The following is a 21,232-nucleotide window of genomic DNA, read 5'->3' on the forward strand; positions in this document are numbered from 1 at the left end:
ATTCCCTCTTGCCCATTCCCAGCTTCTGGCAAACAGAGCCAGGATGGGCAAGGATGGTGTCCCTAACCTAATAGGTATTGATGGACCTATCCTCCATGAATTTATCTAGTTCAGTGAGATGTAAGGTTTCTTTAGTCCTTGTGCCATGAGGCATGAATTTTCAGTTGAAGAATTAAATTTTGCAATACCTGTCTGTATTCATATACACTTAGAAGATTGAGAGGACTTTTTTTATTTAGTGCTTAAAATTCTTAGAACGTATATTTAATTGTGAATTATTCAAATGAGTGTGTATGTTTTTAAACTTCTGCAGGTATATGATGATGGCAGATATATTTACCTGGTCACTGAATTGATGAAGGGAGGAGAGCTGCTTGATCGGATTCTCAGACAAAAGTATTTCTCAGAACGGGAGGCTAGTGCTGTATTGTACACTATAACTAAAACAGTTGACTACCTTCATTGTCAAGGAGTAAGTGATACATATTATGTCATGATTGTATTTATACTTTGTATAATTAACAATCATATTTTCTTTGTTTCTTACAAATTTTTGTTGACTTGTTAGTACGTGAACACATTATGAAGAGAGTTGAGACTTCATTTGCGTACAACATAATTAAAGCTTTATGCATAATTTATAAAAAGTCTTGCTGGAAAATTAGTTGGATTACACAACCTTTAATTATCCTACATCTCCGTGAGGGTGAGGAAGAGGAGTACTTTTCTGTATTTCATACCAAGATTTCAGTTTTGACTCATGCAGTTAGACAAAGAAAAACCTTTTTGCTCCTCTAATGGAAAACCAGAATGCAAAGTTATTCTAATATGAAGTATTTAATTCCTGTAGAATAATTATGTAAAATAAATTAGTATTTAAACCACCAGAAACAAAGTTTTCTATAGAAATGTGCTGCCCAAAGATCTGATTGTGTATGTGAACTTCAAGTATACAAACAGTTTACTCAGTTATTCTATTTAAAATTGATCTGAATTATTAGAACTATCCAGCTGGAAATACCAATTGGGTTATATCACTGCCATAATCTGATTTTTATTTATAATGACCAGATAATGCTTAATCCCCTTGAAGAGCTCAGCCAGATAACTACTTATATATACTAATGAGGTTTGGGCATCACACAGCACGAAGTGGGCATTTTGTGGAAGTCTGATTTCATTTTGTTATGAATTTCTGCTTTCATTATATACACATCTGTACAATCTGTATGTTTTAGTTGATACACGTTGTTGTTAATACAAAGCCACTATCAACTCAGAATAAAATGTAGTTGGATTTTAACTACAGTATTATATTTATTCACCTACAAGGCCCTAGCTTTTAGTTTGTAGTCTGTTAAACCTGTAATGCTACTAATGCATTTATCTTTATATACATGTTTTTTCAATAATATACTCCAATTTTAATAGCTTTTAAAATGTTTAAAGCACATGCTTAGTACTAGAAATGTTTTTATGCCAGAGATTTTTTTTTAATTACACATTTATTTGCAGGAATATTTAGTGGTGAGAGTTCATCCATATATGTATCTTATAAAAGTCCTATTGCAAAGTGACTTTTAAGGGTTCAAAATCTAGTTAACTGAGTGCACCAACTTTTCACTTTTTGGAGATGTCTAGATCACAAATGAGATTGGTTATCTTAGTCTTATTTGAAATGTCCACATGCAACCATGTAAGAATGTTAAAATTCAGATAAATGAAGCCTTCTGGTAAAAAATATTTATTAAAGACAATGATTGAGGTATATTACCAGAGTTGTGTGAGGATGCTGTCCTAGTACCTCTCTTTCTCTCTTGCTCAAGAGTAGGATTATTGGCTATAAAGTATCTACTCACATGAGTAAAGACTATTTAGATCAGAAATTGTTGCAAGATTGGGCCCCCTGTATATGTGGAACGCTATCACTAAAGATATCTAACACCCAAATAGTAAAACCAAAATGAACACGAATATCCTCCTATCAAGTAATAGAATAATTAATAAATGTACAAACCCTCACATTTTCTTGAAATTACTGAATTGAACACAAGATGCATCATAAGATTATGGCAAGATAGTTTGATTCCATTTGTACAAACCTAGATTCAGTAATGAACACAGGCATCCCGCTACTTAGAGTAGTTTTCACTACAGGCTGCACTTTTGATAAAATGAAAGCCCATTTAGGAGTTCTGATTTTATGTAGTAATTACATTTTGCCAAATCTTACAGGGTTAAATTATATGCAAACAAGTAACTGTTAAATTGTTATATGTAACAATGCCATATTTAGTACAAAACCATATGTATGGGGCAATGAACGAAACAAGAGAAGGATCTTTTTATGTTGTGTAGAAATACTGGTAACTTTTTCATAATCCATTTCAATCCTAGGCTCTTTCTCTTCTTGTGTTAGGGAGGTTATCACTTTATTGCAAGCTTTCCTAGCATCATCAGACAGGGAATTTGTCTTATCCAGTACAGGAGATTTATCTTTTCAGTAATTAAAACAATAATAATTTTATGCCTGTGATTATACACTGTTTATTTCAAAGAGTTATTTCCCAGATTTAGCCCTGTTAACAAGGTCAGGAAAGAACTTAAGAAGAAAAGTTGCTTTTTCATTTGGTCTTTCATAAGTTTTTAAGTAAGAAGTTTAATTTAATTGTTACTTAAAGTGTCTGACATCACATCAGTGCTAATGACCTTTCATAGATTAGAATGTAAACGGTATTTCAAATAGAAAAATTATATACTTTATCATAAATAATCATATAACATTGTAGTAACAATCATACTGTTCTGATAGCTTATGACATGGAGTAGGTTTTATTTCTCAGTTTGGGGCGGGGGGGTCAATAAAGGGTAATTGCATCTTTACCATGATTTGGGAGCTCTCCTATGTAAAAGTGGCAGAGTCCTGTGGCACCTTATAGACTAACAGACGTATTGGAGCATAAGCTTTTGTGGGTGAATACCTACTTCGTCAGATGCATGTAGTGGAAATTTCCAGCGTGAGATTTCCACTCCAAACGGCTAAATGCAGTGCTTTGCATGGTGTCAGGTATCAGAGGGGTAGCCGTGTTAGTTTGGATCTGTAAAAGCGGCAAAGAGTCCTGTGGCACCTTAATAGACTAACAGACGTATTGGAGCATAAGCTTTCGGTGGGTGAATACCCTCTTCGTCGGATGCATGTAGTGGTAAATGCAGTGCCTTACTTATGCTCCAGTACGTCTGTTTGTTAGTCTATAAGGTGTCACAGGACTCTTTGCCACTTTTACAGATCCAGACTAACACGGCTACCCCTCTGATACTCCTGTGTAATGTTACTTTAAAAGATATAGAATTTCTGGAGTTACATCATGTACTTTAAGTAATTATGTGGATCACTATTGTGCTACCTTCATAGAACAGTTACAGGTAAGGAAGTTACATATTTTTGCAGATGTGCCCTATAAACATTTGTTATCTTTACAAGTATTATACTTTTGAAGTCTATTTATTTTTTTAAAGGTAGTGCATCGAGACCTTAAGCCAAGTAATATTTTATATATGGATGACTCAAACAATGCTGACTCTATCAGGATTTGTGATTTTGGATTTGCAAAACAACTTCGAGGGGAGAATGGACTTCTTTTAACTCCTTGCTACACTGCCAACTTTGTAGCACCAGAGGTATCTTCAGCAGTTTAATATATTGACTTTATATGTACCATTCTGACTCTTGAAGAAACCATGTTCCACCATTAAAACCTTTCTGAGATGGACATATTTTTCTACTAAAAGGTGTGAACAACACATTTAATTGTTCCAACCCTTGTTCTCCTTTCCCCTAAACTTATCTATAAATGTCATTCACAGTCTGTACATAAGTCTTCACGATGGCTTTTATTTAATACAAATAAGATGTTCTCTTCCTTTGGAATTTGAAAGAATGACTTAATGAGAAATTTGAGACAAATTTATTTCCTAGCTTAATGGGCTAAAATTAATCAACTCTACATTCTTTCCTTGCTGTGTAACCGACATTTAGATCCCTTTTTGTCCTACAAAATATTGATTTGATACTGTCTACATTTTGGGCTTGTGGACTCCTTCCTCAGTTTTACTCTTAGTATTAATAGCAATTTCCCAAAACCGCTAGAAGTCATTGTTACACTAAAATGGCTGTTACAGTTAAAAAGGGAAGCATCCTGTCATGACAGTGCTCTGGTTATGTTTCCAGCGTGGTGATCTTAAATATTGCCATCCTAAGTCTCAAAAAGATTAGTTCCAAATAAATTCCAGAGACTCTAATTTAGGCGATATACCGTTCTAATTACAACTTCAACATTTTTATCTTCCCTTTAAATATTTGTCCAGGAAATGCATTTAAAATACTCGTGTCTTTTTTCCTCATTTTTCCCAAGCTTTTTTCCTTAGCGACAATGTTGCTTGTATTCTGCATCTTTAGATTGTATCAACTGTGCCATGTGCGTCTAGTATTACAGTGAGATCTTTAAAGAGAACACGTTCCTTCAGAGAATGAGAAATGTCACAATAAAAGACACTGAAAGTATTTTCCTTTTATATCTGTCCTTAAAGCTCACTGGGATACAATACTGCAGACCTTAATCTTGAAATTGTTTCTTTGGGAGTTTTCCATGATTAAGGACAGTAGGATCAGGTTCTTGGGTTTCCAGCACAATATTACTGTCAGTGTGTTTGTGCTGATGATCTCTAAAGGAGTGGCTCAAACCAAATAAAATGGTGGTAGTGGCCCCCAGTAGGAGGACACAAGCATGTTTTAAAAATATTTATACTGGCTATCTATATTTAAGTATATTTGTTATATTTCTGTTTTGGTTTTAAGAAAGAATGTTGGGATTGGCTACCCTTACTGTAGTTTTTTACATGCAGCAAATAAAACTTTAACAGATCTTTGTTTTATAGGTTCTCATGAGACAGGGGTATGATGCTGCTTGTGATATCTGGAGCTTGGGTGTTCTCCTTTACACAATGCTGGCAGGGTAAGATTTTTCTCAGCTTTCAGATGTCATCTTAGTTTCCTGGAATTATTAGTATGATGTATACACACAGACATTCTGATATGACAGCAGCCCCGAGATAGATTAGACATGATAATGAATGTAAAAGTTCTAGATTTTACAACTTGTTTGAAGGAAAATCTTTTTTTCCCTACTTGCAATAAGCTTTGTGTACAGTATCAGGCATTGTGGCATGCCGAGTAGCAGTCTTAAAATATATGGGTTGCAATATAAAGTATATTTTAATGGAAGGCTTCCATAATTCAGCAGTGTTCTTTGTGTTAACATTTAACATAAACTTGTGGAAATATTCAAAATCTAGAATCTGTTGCTTTCAATGTAATTGTGCTCCTGTCTGGAAAAAAATGTACCAAATATCGTTATAAGTAGTATCTAAGATTACTATAACTAAAATATGAGAAAAATGTTTCTCTATTTCATTTTTGCTTGATGTGTTTGACAGCCCTACGTATGTAGCCATTTTCACTGTTTGCTCTGAATAGCTAATTATCCTGGTCTGTATCTTTTGTATAGGAACAGGGGAAAGAACAGTGCTTAAAAATAAAAAAAAAATGAGTACAAAACTACCAGATTTGGCAGGGAGATTTAGGGTCAGGTACACAACTGTTTTTCTGATCAGATTTCAAGTGGCCGACATCCCTTAAAGGTTTTGATGTTGACACAAAAATCATACATTACATGGGTATGAAACATTACATTAGATGGGTTTTGAAATCTCTAAATTACAGCATTATGGAAAAAATGAACTGAGTTACTTTCTTTAGTAGCATCCAGATATAAATTGATGCAATTTCTGTTGAAGTTGTCACAGCAAATAATAAACTGATATTGAGATTTAAAGCGAGGCTTTTAGTAAAATGATAGTACTAAAGATTAAGGATATGATACTACCACCTATTCCTTTTAGGCAGACAGTTGACTAAATTTTAGCAGCAAATTCAAATTTATAGATTCATATCTACCTATTTGAAGGAGTATATTAGTTGATTCATCAATGTGAATTTCAAAATATAAATATTTGTATTGTGACCCTAATGACAATGATAGTGTGTAATTAATAGTTTAAAAAATTGTGAAGTCAAACTCCTATTTAGCACACATTCTACCCTAGCTTCAGCATCAGAAATTTTGCAGATCAAGCGTTCATACTGTCTTTTTATAACTGCCTTGCAGCGAACAGGCCAAATCAGTTCTGTGTAAGGTTCTAGTGAACCTTTTGTAGACAGCTGCTTAGTGTTAAGATTTCATTCCCCAGAATGCTAATTCAAATTCACTGAATACAAAATCTGAAAATATAATGGTGCTGGGTATTTTGGGGATCTTCAGAGTAATCTCTCTGAGCTGGAATATCAGTGACACAAACATTTAGCAATAAACATGGAAAAACTTTCACAAGCTGTCATAATATTCCTGGACAAGAATCCAACCCATTTTACTGAAATTTGAGGTACATACTGCTTCTCAGTGTGGCTATCCTATACCAATCTGCTAAAGGGGCATTGCGTTAATTGTTAGGCCAATTAAAGATGATTTTGCAAGAATACAGTACTGAAAGTAATAATCCTTAGAGGACATGCTCCTTATGACAAGAAATGGTAAATTTTGCTACATGAGTTTCACAGTCTTTTAGTTGTCTGGCCATTATAGCTTTAATGCACAATGGACACTCACTAGTAGTAGCACACGAGTAAAAGACTGTAGCTGCCATTTAATTCTCTAACCTGTACTTCTCATCCCACTGTAACACTTTCAAAAAGTACTTTTCTGGACTGAAATGTCTCATTATTTGCAATCAAAAGATTAATATTTTTGGAACATCTGGAATGTAATTGATTTTTAAGATATAGAAAAGCAACAAAAATATGCAGGTTTCTGCTTTTCAAAGGGGCTTAATTTTGTGCCCTTCCAGGACCTGAAAGAGGATTGTTTTAGAACATTGTGGACTTTGTCCTCCATGAAAGCAGTTACATAACAAATGTCATAGGTTAATTCTTCAGCTTTAAACAAAATGTATGAAATCATTAACTTTTAAAGGATATTAATATTCAGTATGCACCAGGTACTTGACCCTCACTGTGTGTATCTTAAAATGTTAGTGTTAATGTATGTTATCCTCATGCTCATAGCTTGGGAAAGGCAAGAGGCTTCAATCACGAAGTTCTCAAAAATGCAGCTCTTTCTGGGTAGCAAGCAGTCATACATCTGGGATTAATAAATTATTGAAGTCACTGTAAATTACAATTGAAGGGTAGTTGCAAATGTTTGCAGACAGTGTCATTTGCTAATCTTGTACAAGTTTTACTCAGTGTTTGCTTCTGGACATGGAAGGAACAAGACAACGTAACATTCTCAGGAACTGTTCAGGTCTCTTGGATGTGGTTTATATTTAGTCATTTTAACTCTTCTGAGCGCTCCACAGTTGGATTCATGGTTACTAAGGGATCTGACTTTACAGGCAGAGACTGTTTCTTAAAACTTTCTAAAAGGTTCTGAAAACAGCTTTTCTGTAATTTGAACAATGAGAGCCTCCCAGACTGGAGTCTTATAATCAGTCCCAGTCGCGTTTTTTTTGTATTTTCTGTCCATGATAAAAGGTGTAGACACATTTATGGGTTTCAGTCAGATTTCTTGGTCACTTCATTGCCATTCAGTTTAAAAAGTGTGACCTTACGTGAGGATATTCCTGGTCATTTCTGTTTGTGAAATATTTCAATTTAATTGATGAACTCTGGAATGGCAAGAATGTATAGCCTGCAAGTTGTTAACCTTTAGTTACTGTGGTCTTTGGTCTGTACTTTGTTTGTTCCACTGAATAAGCCACTGCAATGAGTAATAAGAAAAGTTTTTAAAGATTACATTTTCATGTATTTTTAGTAAATATCTGAAATCACATAATTTAGTTGTTGTAACAAACCACAGCAGTGTCATAAGCATTTAGACAAAATTACAGTGCTTTCTGAAGATTTGCTTACATCATGTTTCTTTAAAGATTTCATATACATGTAATCCTTTCTTTGCTTGTAATTTTTTTTAAATAGCTATACTCCTTTTGCCAATGGTCCCAATGATACTCCTGAGGAAATCCTGTTACGAATAGGCAGTGGAAAATTCTCTTTAAGTGGAGGCAACTGGGACACTGTTTCAGATGCAGCAAAGGTGTAAATATATTTTATCTTCTATAGTACCATCTAGGGTACAAGCAAATATATGTTAAACTTGATCAGATATCTGACTAGTATAACTTAACTCTTAGCCATTATATCTTGGTCTATTTTTGTCTGTGTATGGAACCTGTGGGTATATTTTTTGATGATTTCTGATGCTAGGGCTATATCAAGCTACATTTTTAACAAGGGGAGAATGTTTTACGGTGCCTCACAAAGCCCACGTGCTCTGTATAAGAGGTTTGGGATGTGTTCTACAACTTCTGTCTTACTGGAAGACTTTCAGGAGTTTTTGGAGGACAAAGATGATGTCATATTTCAGGGCTAAAACCGGAGTTGTATTTCCAACAGTCAGCTGATGTGGGATGGATATTGTGTGAGACTACTTAAATCTGATTCCTGTTGAGTTGTGGCTACCTGATTCTTGTTTGGCACTATTAACAACATATTATTATGGACTCCAAATTCACAAAGTCAGAAGGATGAAAGCTTAATGTTTTACTGTATTGATGTGAACTGGAAAACCAAAATGAGAAGTGTTAAGCCAAAATTGCTGTACTGAATGTTCTTGCTGATAAAGGTTGATTTCAGTAGAGAAATAAGTTTTTTACTGACTTTTAAAATTCACCCCACCTCTACAAAATAATGTTACCTTCTGGTTTACTGAAGGTGTTCTGGAATGTAAATACTAACTACTTATTACTACTAAGTTTTGTGTTCCATGGTATTTTGTGATTGCACAGGACAATGCATTCTGGGATACAACCAATAAACTAGAAGCCAAGAGAAGTTTAAAGGAAAAAATGTTTTAAAGGGTTAGTTATAAATGTCTTTGAATTTCCCCATAACCTGTCTAATGAGGACATTCAGCACAAAAATCTGAGTGATTTTAAAATAGCTCCCTAAAATTAACCATCACCAAGCCTGTCAGTTGACTGACGTGAAGACTGCAGCTCAGGTTTCAGTCTGGCTTACAAATGTGACTTTTCAGATTCTTCTAAGACTTATTTTTTTCCAGTAAAAAGTTGGAAAGACTGCATCTGATAATACCCAATGGAAAAACCAGGAGGAAAATACTTCCAGAAAAAGGAAAAACTGTTTCTTGTATGTCAATAAAGACATATCAAAAGTAACAGTTTTTATATGGCAATTCACATTTAAATCAAATAATGTGTTGTTTAGGATTTGCTTGACTTCAGAATTTTAACTAGAAAATTAAAATAGAAGCATAAAAAGTTGAAAAAAATTTGTAAATACTCCAGGTGGAAAACTTTAAATTTCAGTGAAATATAATGACATGATAGTGGAGAAAAACAAGGAAAATCTACTCAGATTAATAATCAGAACACAAACGATAATAAGGATATGACTCAAATCAACAAAACAAGAAAAAAATAGTTGACTGCCATCTATTTATTCTGAGTATTTCAACATGTAAAGTTGCCTCTTACTCACAATGTTTAGATGTTACCAAGTTTTTGGTTTGGGAGCAAACATTCCACTGCAATTTTTGCATCTCCTGTGGTGAATGTTTTGCTAGTCAGTGAAAATCAACTGGAGGAACTAATCTGGTTTTTCCATGACCTAGCTATGTGAACTGCAAAAGTAATCACACAGTGTCAATGGTAAAAAAATAGGTTATTTTAAATCTCCCAGTTTTAGTAATCTAAAATGGTACTAGTATAATTATAAATTTTAACCCATTAGTAGGTTAATAGACTTTAAAGCTACAAAGGGACCATTATTGATCATCTAATCTTACTTCCTTAATGCTGGCGGTAGCATTTCACCCATAATTCCCACGTCAAACCCATAGCTTATGACATCTTTTAAAAAGATTGTTCAATTAGTTATTGCTTAGTTTTATCTAATTTAAAATAAAATTTATTTCTAATCTGAGTTTTAGCTTCAGCCTCCAGTCATATGGTACTAAATCAAATGCATTACACAAGTCTAGGTATATTGTGTCAACATGGTTACCTTTCTCAACCCAACTTGTAATTTAATCAAAAATGATATCAGATTTGTTTGATACTACCTGTTTTTCCATAAAATATTGTTGAGTGGCACTAATCTACCATCATGTATCAGCCATTCCTTGATTTCACCAGGATCAGTGTTGGCCTATAGTTACTCAAGCCATTCAGTTTACCCTTTTAAAGTTCTGGCACGTTAGCCTTTTTCCAGCCAACTGAAAATTTCCTAGTAATTCAGGATTTGTTAAAAATCAACATCAGTGGTTAAGAGAGATCCTTGGACAGTTCTTTTAATACTCAGGTGCAAATTATATTTTAAAATGTTGAACCATAGTAGCTGTTTAACATCCAACTTAGTTACTGCTGGAAAAAGCAAAAAAATCATCACTATGAGATGTAAATGCATCACCCAGCTTCTTTCCAAAAGCCACATAAATATTTACTGAACACTTCTGCTTTTTGTTTCATTAGTGACAATTTTCCCATCTCTGTTAGTAAGGGACCTATACCATTACTAGGATTTATTTTGTTGTTGTTATATTTTTTTAAATGCCTTGTATTGTCCTTACTCCAATTGCTCAGTAATCATTCTTTGTTCTTGCTTTTGTTGATATCCTTCATTCCACGTGTTAATGTTTTAATTAATCTGTTCTCTCTCCCACCTTCCTTTGACCAACCTTGCAAATTGCGTGTTAACTTAAATAGCACTTTCTTAATACTCCAACAGGGCAAAACCAAATGTACACTTCTGGTCAGTTTTAGCTTTCAAGTTTGTACCTTAAAGTGGAAAAACTTTAGAGGCATATCACTATATTTGAGTTTTAGATTTTGCAGCTGGTAGTCCAGACATTAATTATATAGTGGGAGTGAGGAGGAGCATCTGCCATTAGAAAAAATGCATCCAAGGCAAATGGATTGCTTATTTGTTTGTTCTGGGTTAATGCTAAAGATTTCTGTCCTTGTTCTTAAAGATGATGGGATTCATAAGCAAACCAAAATACGAAAAATCATGAACATTCTAATAAGGCTCTATTTAGAATGAACGCTCACTCTGTTGACAGACTTCATTGTACCTATATAGTATCACACATTGTATTCAGACATTTGCAGTGTCAAGACCTAGAATGCCCCACTTCAGCTATTGATTTTCTTCTTTGGTGTGGCTTTTTGGATCCTTCCGGATGAATTAAATGGCTTTTTTCATGTTAGTAATTAACACTAACTTTCTGGCACTTTATATTTGTATGTAACAACTGTATATGTGTTTTTATTATTTTAATCTAGGACTTGCTGTCCCATATGCTTCATGTAGATCCACATCAACGATATACGGCAGAGCAAGTATTAAAACACTCGTGGATAGCCTGCAGGGACCAGTTGCCTCATTATCAGCTAAACAGACAAGATGCACCACATCTAGTTAAGGTAAAACAAAAAGTCCTCCAATATGTGTGAGCTTAACACTTCTGAGAGAAAAGCAGTCTTTTTCTGACTCTAATTATCATCTGCCTAAATTCCAGTTGCAGTTTCAGCTGGATATAGGATGGCTTTTCACTTCCTGTCCTAAACTGCAGATATGGCTTTGGGGATTTTTCAATTTTTTTTTATTATAGAGGATGTTAGCATTGAAATAAGGACCTTTTTGAAAAGGGGTTAATCCTTTTTCTTTCTCTCTTTCTATGTGCTTCACTTGAAGTTGTCCTTTCCATAGTTGCTCTGTTGCCTGAGGGGATGATGCTTGTTCCCTCCTTCCCCAGTATTGCCAGTGAAGGAGAGCCCTATGGAGGGTGTTGGCAGAGGAAATGAGGAGGAGGGCAGTTGTTCCCAGGTTTGCTCCCCTGCCCAGAGAAGCCCCTCTGACCCATTTCTGTGGGATCAGGGACTTTGTAGATCACAAGGGAGTATGTGGAGTGAGAAGGAGAGTATCTACTGTTTGAAATGCCCCTTAGATATTGGGGACCTTTTTTGAAGTATACTTCACTATATGCCCTTACCTTGGTTGATGGTCTTTGGTTCTTTTTGGCTCCTCAGTTGGATGCCAGAATATCCATGGCCACCAAAAACTCCAGTAGTACCAAACACGGAAGACTGGCAACTTAACAACTTGTATTGCTATGAACACCTCACCCAGTCATCCATTCTATACTGGCTCCTCATTGAATGCAGAGTTCAACGTCTCTGTCCTTGTATTCAAAGCCTCCTTGGGGATTGGCCCTAGTTACCTGAGAATCACCTCTGCATCCATTTTTTTGCAACTGTGACCTCCCACTATGTAGAACAATGAAACTGTTGAAGGTAGTTCATGATAGAAATTTCTCAGGAGCTGGTCCTAGACTATGGAACCAGCCACTTTCAGAGCTAAATGCTGAACATCTTTCTTAGAATTAGCATTCTCTCCGTCATGTCACAATGCACACACTCACTCATAAACATTCAAACGAAATGTGACAAACTAATCGAGCTTCCAGCTTGAGGAGACTTACCTGCACTAGCTCTGATCAAGCTAGTATGCTACAAATAGCGTAGCTGCGGCAGCACAAACACAAAGAAGAGCTAGCTACCCTGAATATATACCTAGCATCTCAGACAGGAGCATCTCAGGCTGGCTAGCCCCTCCTGGTGCGCGCAGGGCTCTACCAGGAACCACAGCAGCAGAAGGAGCAGAATGTGCAGCTCTTCCAGCATGGCTGTACTGTCCCAAGCCCTGTCCTCCGACGGGGCTGCTGTACAAACCCCAGACAGGACTCGAGAGACAGCTGCGTGGAAGGGCTGGGGGCAGTACAGCCGCGCCCAGCAGCCACACTTTCTGTTCCTTTCGCCGCTGCTGTTCTGGAGAGCCCTGCAGTTCAGAAGTCTCCAGCACAGCGAGAGAAGGACAGAGGCCCTCCCCGCAGTAATGTGGGATGGATGATGGGGAGAGTGCGTGAGCCCTGGGCTGGGGGCGGGATCATGTGGGGAGGCCGCTGGTGCCCCTCCTTTGTGTCCTTCCCCTGGGTGCAGCGTACTGGTAAGAAATGAATTCTACTTGCACCGCTGGCTTCATGTACATAAAGGAAATTTAATGGAAAGTGAAATAAATGTAACTGGGAAGAGGGAACAGACCTAAGGTCTATGAAGAACCCATGATCAGCAGCCTTGAGGACCCAGGCATAAATATTAATTATCCCTTTATCAACACAAGGTTTCACAAAAGTAATTCTGCCCGAATACACATTCTCTCTGTGGCTTTTCCAGGATTCATAAAGAATTAATATTTAACATTCAGTGTTTTCGTTCCCAGATAACTTTTACAATCTTTGTGGATTTCATTGTTCTCTAGGGGGCCATGGCTGCCACATATTCTGCACTGAATCACAAGACATTTCAGCCAGTCTTAGAGCCTGTTGCAGCTTCAAGTTTAGCTCAACGACGGAGCATGAAAAAGCTAACTTCAACAGACTTATAGATCCACTGGGGCACCTTAGCCAAACTGGAGCAAAGGAAAAGCCAATAAGTGGCTCTATATCTGCCTGACCTGTGATCGAAAGACACATATGGTTTCCTGCTACACTACTTGAATTCTGTAAAAGTCCTTTTTTAAAAGAAAAAAATCCACAGGTTCAGGGGGATTCACACTGTGTTGTTTTACAGGCGGTGTCCATGTTTGTTTAACTTAAACATCAGGGTACATCACAAAGATCATAAGGAATTTCTGTACACTGTCCTTTCAGAGATTTGTTGCAAATATTTTTTACATACTGTATAGTTTTGCTGGGTTCATGAAGAAGTGGTTTAGGGGACCATTACCAATAACCAAGTTGTACGTAGAAAGTGTCAGCGTCCGTATTTTTACCATCAAACCCATTTGTATAAAAACTGCAAATTCTTACTTAAATTACTTTGTAATTGGGCACTTACTAATGGACTCCATTCATTTAACTCATTGATGCTAGAAGACAAGACTGACCACCTTATTGTGCCAGTGCAAAATGCATTAGTACTAATATGGGAGAGCTACACTTGCCTGGTGCCAAGAATTGAAAAGCTTTGTGTACAAATATTAAAAAATGGTGTACATCTGAGACATTGAACTTTGTCCATAAAATTAAAATGATCACTTGTGAACCATACAACTGGATAACAACTGACCTTGTTTAGGGAATGTGTGTGTCTAATGTCAGTATGTATTTCTGTCTATAGCAGTGGTGGAAAACCTGTGGCCTGTCAGAGTAATCTGCTGGTGGGCTGAGACACACTTTTAGATTCACTGTCCGCAGGCTCGGCTGCCCGCAGTTCCCACTGGCCGCGGTTCACTGTTCCTGGCCAATGGGAGCTGCGGGAAGCGGCGGCCAGCATGTCCCTGTGGCCCATGCTGCTTCTCACAGCTCCCATTGGCCGGGAATGGCGAACCACGGCCACTGGGAGCAGCAGGCGGCTGTGCCTGCGGATGGTCAATGTAAACAAACTGTCTGTGGCCTGCCAGCAGATTACCCTGACGGGCTGTGTGCGGGCCGCAGGTTGCCCACCACTGGTCAATAGTCATAAGCTTGGGGAAACACCCCTTGATTTCAACATAAAAGATCTTTGTGTTCTGTACTGAGCTATAAAAATGATTGTAAGTGTTCAAGAGTGAGAGCCTGTATAGTATTGGTACTACTTTAGATAGGACATGTGATATATCTCCAAGTAGTCCATATGCTTTTAGTTACCTTGTCTATCCTTCTGTTACTTGACTGAATTATGCCTGTCTATTCCGTGAGGAACATAGGGACTTCACCACTGCTTTCCATCTTTTGACAGTCTCTTACTGTAGTCTTAGTTCTTCCCATATCATTTTGATAGCTTTCTGTTGTGTGTTTCCATGTTGTGCTTGGTCTACCTTGTTGCTTCTTGCCCTCAGGGTTTCAGTCCAACTCCTGTCTTATGTTATGTGGGTCTTTCCTCCATGTATGTTCTAGTTATCTTCATTTTTGTTCCATAATTTCCTGACCTATCAGTATATTTTGTCGTCGTCCAGAGTTTGATTATTTTTTTTCCTGGCCATCTGATATTAAGGATTTGTTTAAGGCAGTTGTTTATGAAAACTTGGAGTTTAGATAGTAAGGTCTTAATTGTCCAAGTTTCAGTGCAATTTATTAAGAATGACTTCACAATGTTGTTAAATATTCAAAATTTCATTTGAAGGGCAAGATTTCTGTTTCTTCTTATCAACTTTAGAGTTATGAAGGCATGTCTGGTTTTTGATATTCTGACTTTAATGTCTGTCCTACCTGTTGTACTTGATATGTGAAATATTGGACCTATTCTATGTCAGGCCCAGAAAGTGTTGGTGTTTCTTGTTCTGTGTTGATTTTCAACCCTACTAATTGTGCATATGCCCAAGGATAACTTGTTTCAGCTTGCATGCCTCTCTGAGCATGGGTTAGCAAGTTGATGTCACCTGCAAAGTCTAAATCTTCTAACTTTTGTGTGAAACTCCATTGTATGCCACTTGATTGTTCTGTGGTCTTTCTCATTACCCAATGTGCTACCAGTAAAAAGATCATGGGTGACATAAGGCATCCTTGTCTGTTGCTGGTAGTAAACTCAATTGGCTTAGCTCAATGTTACTTATTACTTGGCATGTCATATTTTCACAGAAACTCTGTGTGATCACAGATTTCCGAGGGATTCCATAGTGGCATAGCAACTTCCATAAAGCTGTTTTATCCACTGTATCAAAGGCTGTCCATCAGTACCTGGCTATCCCTCTGTATGTGGACTATATTGCTGTTCCTTTGGCAATCTTTTCTGTTGAAGAGCAGTATATTCAATGTTAGCTTATCCTGGATTGTTAGGTAAATTGACATTTCATTGTAGCATATTTGGCACATAGTTTATTAGTTTTATTTATTTAAATGTATGTAATTGCTCCTATGTCCCTTGGCACATGTACAGATACTACAAAAGATAAATGCAAAGACTCATGGCCCTATTAAAAACCCTCTCCTTGGCTAACTACAGGTGAAGCCTGGGAAAATAAGTAAGCCTTGAAGTGTGCCCTTAAAGTCAATAGGTACAGGATTTTGACCAAAGAGGGGGAGTAGGTTCCACAGTTGTGGACCTCACTGAAAATATCCTGCTGCCCTCTCCCTCTCTGAATGTATGGGCATTTAGTTAAGTGTCTCGGTTGACCTGAACTACTTTGGTATCTCTCTCTCTCACACTCACACTCACACACAGCCCCCAGAGAGAGAGAGTTAATCTGTAGCACTGCCAGGTCCCAAATGATTTTAGAGTTTTCTAAATCAAAACCAACACTTTGAATTGCACCTAGGAGTGAACTAGAACCTCTTGCAATTCTCAGAGGATGTGATCAAATAAAGCATTTCATGACACTTTAGACACTACTACACAATTGTTCTAATATAATAGCATGATAAATATTTTAAATATTATGAAAGTATACCTAGTGATCTACTGCTAAATTTGAACACATTGAGAATCATTATGACCAAAAATCAATTGTTGTCCAGACTTGTCTGCTGTCATTGCATTTTTAGTCCCCTAACGTTTTTATAACAGATCATAAAATGTTAATCTGGGGGGAGGGGAGACTTTGCATACTGAGATAATAAAATGGTGTGAAGGGTTTGGTGGGGATTCTGAAATAACAAAAGAAGCAGTAACTCATCCTAAAATATGGAGGTGACTCACTACTTTTTTTGTTGTCATTGGGAGTACTGTAGATATGCTGCTAGTTACTTTTTATTGCTGTGCAGGAGGTAGGAATTGCCTTACTGAAGAATTAAGTATTTTAAATTGGGATGCTTGTTGGTATGGGATTTAATGAATATGAAGAACATGTGTACACTAGTGTCATGCCTGCTACTCAATTTCTCGGGTATAATAGGTGTTTGAAATATTAGGGCCCATTTGTACCTAATTTGAGGTGCCTGTTTGAAATGCTTGAAAAATATCAAAGAACACAGCTGCCACATGGGAAACATACTACTTAGAAATAATTCTGCATCTTACAACATTTTTTCATTACTGGAGACCTTTGCGTGCAATTAAGTGTACACCTCTCCATATTTCCCACCTAATATTGTAATTTCATTTGTAATATTAAATATTATTTCTATCAAAATTGAGATCACAAAAAATCAGACTCTAGATGGGGAACAAAGAGCAAAAAGCACATTTAAAAACAAAGATCTATATGTAATATATATTTTAATGTTAAAGTAATAAAAATGAGGGAAAGAGAACATCTAAGATGCTAAGCTTAATTGTCTTCAATTCCCCCCCCCCCCCCCCCCGCATAAAGTGGCAGCTGGTCTTTTTTGGTTTTATTCATGAGTGATTTAGCAGTGTTTTCATTGATATTTTCACTTAACTTGTTCAGACCCACTGTGCAATAAGCACCTTACAAGTATTGTGCACTAAATAAGTAATAAGCAGGCCAAGATACTTAGCATGTAACGGTATCTTCCTGGAGTGAAGGATAGTGTTGTAAAGAGGAAAAATGTACAGAGACATGCTGCTTGGTGAACACACAATTTAGAACACTTTCAAAGTCAACCCTGCAGTTTAGATAAGAATCACTAAGCTCTACTACGAATGGCACTCCCAGGGCAAAAATAAGGTTTCCCTGGCTGCAGTGTTACAGGGGTAACCTTTTCACAGAGATAAACTGTGTAGACAACACCTTTGTTATATTTGACACAAACATCAGGCATACATGGCATGTCTATTTCCACTTTTATTTTGGGAATAAGGCACACTTATTGTAACTAGTGCAAACAAAATCCTGTCTGGAGACTTACAATTTCATCATGTCAGTCTTTCAGTATCTCTGGGTATTGCTGGAATCCAGAATAATATTTCACCTTCATATTTGCAGAATACCCCCCTACAGTGTTTCATGACACAACCTTCATTAATGCTCTTTTGGGGGTTGAGCTGATTTTTCTCATTTTAAAGGAAAATTCCAGTTTTGCAGAACCCAGTAGTCATGGAATTTAAAAGGTAAGCAACATGAACTCCTCATGAGTAATCTGTGAATTGTTTGAAAATGAAGAGAATTACAATTATTTGAATCTTTTGGTAGGGGCTATTGAAAAGTATAATTTGTGTCATATACATAAAGCTACCACACACAGGGTTGCCAGGTGTCCAGTTTTGGGCCGGAACACCCGCCCCCTCCCACACTCTGAACCCCTCAGCCCCACCCCGCAGCCCAGAGTTCCCTCCTGCATGCCTTATTTCTGGCCCCATCCCAGAGCCTGCAGCTGCAGCCCTCACTCCCTCCTGCATGGCAACCCCCTGCACCAGCCCAGTGAAAATGAGTGAGTGAGGTTGGGGGAGAGCAAGCATCAGAAAGAGAAGGGATGGAGTGAACTGGGATGGGGCTTGGAGAAGGTTTGGGACCGAGGTGGGGCCCCAGAGAAGAAGCGGGGCAAGGGTGTTCGGTTTTGTGCAGTTAGAAAGTTGGCAATCCTAAGACTAAACTGGTTAGCATTTTATTGTGGGTACTGGCTTAAAAATAAGCTACACTAATATAGTGAATTTTTTTTCATCCTTAAGTCCTTTATAAAAACAGAATAGAGAGCTATTTCTGTAGTGCTAATTACCATCCTACCTAATATGATCCAATATGGGCTAGTATCTCAAATATCATTCCCCAGCAAGAAGCATGCCAAAAGTCATAGTCTCAGTAGTGCAGTTGTAATCAGCCTTTCTTTTCAAATATGTATTCACATAGAGCCTGACCAGCTTCCACTGAAGTAAGTGGCAAGACTCCTATTGACTTCAGTTTGAACTGGAGCAGATCTGTAATAAAAGATGTCATACCCTGTGTGCTGTGGGATTGTTTCACTGAAATACTGGGTGTTTGTAAAATGAAAAGATCTGCAATGTGCTCCTGGCCCCATTACTCAAAAGTTATGTGGTGGCTAAATCGCAGATGTTGCAGAATCAACAGTATCTAGGGAGTTTCAGTATGGGCAGATTGTCTTAAGCCAACATGTTTTGGCTTTTGTGATCTGTTGTTGAACACAGGTTGTAGTTTTTTATGCATTTTTCTTATGCTCAAAAGGAGAGCATTCCTTTGGCCACACTAGAAACTTGTGATGTATGTGATTCTACAAAAGCTGTCCAATTGCTGGTAGCACAGCTGTATAGCTTAGATGTCCTGCTTAGTGAGTACTTCCAGAGAACACATCTCAAACACATCTCATGGATATGAAAATGAAAGCAAACACCAGTCAGCTGTTATCTTTAGACTTCTAGCTATAGAGCTGAATTATCCTTATCCTTTTCTCTTTAACTTTGAAAAAATTAATTAAAACAAACTTATACACTCACTGTATATTGTAAGAGTTGAAAAAATAAATTAATTGAAACATCCAATAATTAAAACGATTTCTAGCAAATTTTAAGATGTACTTTAACAAACATTCATTGTAGGCATCTGTTCATCAGTGCATTGTAACAGGTTGCTATAACATCAAACTACTTAATTTCTTTTTCAGATGTTACAATTAGAGGAGGGGGGAGCCTGCAAAAGATTGAGATTAAGTTGTATAAATTGTCCATGAGTGTGGTGATTATCCACACTTAGTCAACAGAATGAGGCTAAAATAGCTATGCAAACAGGGTTTTGTGCACTACTATAACAGTTATGTTTCTTACTCCCAGCCAAAAACTGGAAGCATGCATGTGTTTAAGATAAATGAAAGATTTTTTTAGAAGTTAATTTTCAGAGTGTTTAACCTCCTGTTTGATTCAATTGTAGTGATAAAGTGGGGGGAGGAGGGGAATCCTTTACATATATAATACCACAGGAGCAATATATTTGAAAGAACAATTGATCCACAATTACTTATTAAAGCATTCATACATGTTACCAAGTGTGTGTGTGTGTATAGAAGACAAACGCTGTACTTGGCTGTATACCACACTTCTGTATTAGCAACAGTTCAATTAAGTGCATTCAGAATACTAGCTGTCCTTATTTTCAGTGTATCTTTTTAAGAATAATTGCTCCCAAACGGCAATATTTTCCTGACTGTTGATAAACCTGCATATTTCTTTGTGAATATAAATAATACAGAAATTAAGTTGAGGAAAAGCAGCTGTATGGCTAAAGCTGAATAGTAGAGTAACGAGTCTTTTTTTAACCTTTTATAATATAAATCCTTCTCTTATTGGGATTTTTCTGTGTAAGGAAAACAAATTCTTTCTTGAAAAGAACAGTTCTGAAAGCTGTATGTAGAGGATCTTTAAACTCTAATTGGCAAGTCCCCTTATTGGTAAGTATGTTTCAGAAATAATCATTCAAACTCCATTTATAGTAATCAGCAGTAATTACACCTGTTTTTGTTCGGGTACTGAAAAAAATAGCAAGAAGATATCTCCTTTGCAAGGCAAAGTGTTACTATAATATGTACGTTGCATTAGGCTTATGAACATTTGCTAACTATTGCATTGTCATAATTTCCCAAGCACTTGGCATTCTTGTACTGATACTCTGATTATAGCTAAAACTGTTTTGGCATGTGACTGGGCATAAATCTCAATATATGAAAGGGCATTAAAGTTAAAACAAAGTGTGCAATTCAATTATATGCTGAGGTACTTCAAAGATGAACTTTACAAAAGGTCCCCGTTGTCAGATATTGTAACTATCATTTCCTTCTCTAAACATATTGTGGATTTTGTATCATATTGTATTTATTTCATTTTTTAAAAGATGTTTTCTTTAAAGCTCTGTATATATTGACATTAAAGTTTGCATTGTACTACATTCTTCTCCTTGTAAGGCTGAATCCAATAGTGCATTATACAGTATGTATTTTTTCTTTTACACTATGCTGCTAAATATTACTCTCTCCTTGAATTACAACATGCCAAAGATGACTTAGAAATTGTATTTATTTTTGTTAAAAGCGTTGTGAATAATTATAGAGGGACAATTTTAAATAGCTGGCAGTTCCTTGGGTACTAGGAAAAAAGTGCAAATTTATACTTTATAACTGACCAAGTGTGATCGTGTGATTCAGAAACTTTCCAAGCCCAT

General features: G+C 36.7%; 1 protein-coding gene across 3 annotated transcripts in view; it reads left to right on the plus strand.

Annotated features, from left to right (window-relative positions):
- Positions 1 to 20,959, plus strand: part of RPS6KA6 (ribosomal protein S6 kinase A6) — a 79,616-nt gene extending 58,657 nt beyond the window's left edge. For all 3 annotated transcript variants that reach the window (XM_048863682.2, XM_048863683.2, XM_048863685.2), the window contains 6 exons: positions 314 to 472; positions 3,517 to 3,678; positions 4,936 to 5,012; positions 8,090 to 8,207; positions 11,476 to 11,616; positions 13,511 to 20,959. In XM_048863682.2, the coding sequence (XP_048719639.1) occupies positions 314 to 472; positions 3,517 to 3,678; positions 4,936 to 5,012; positions 8,090 to 8,207; positions 11,476 to 11,616; positions 13,511 to 13,636 (783 nt within the window). In that variant the 3' untranslated portion in view covers positions 13,637 to 20,959. The remainder of the gene's footprint in view (positions 1 to 313; positions 473 to 3,516; positions 3,679 to 4,935; positions 5,013 to 8,089; positions 8,208 to 11,475; positions 11,617 to 13,510) is intronic.
- Positions 20,960 to 21,232: the final 273 nt, after the last annotated feature.

Source organism: Caretta caretta, chromosome 9 (assembly GCF_965140235.1).
Source record: "Caretta caretta isolate rCarCar2 chromosome 9, rCarCar1.hap1, whole genome shotgun sequence".
NCBI classification, from domain to species: domain Eukaryota; kingdom Metazoa; phylum Chordata; order Testudines; family Cheloniidae; genus Caretta; species Caretta caretta.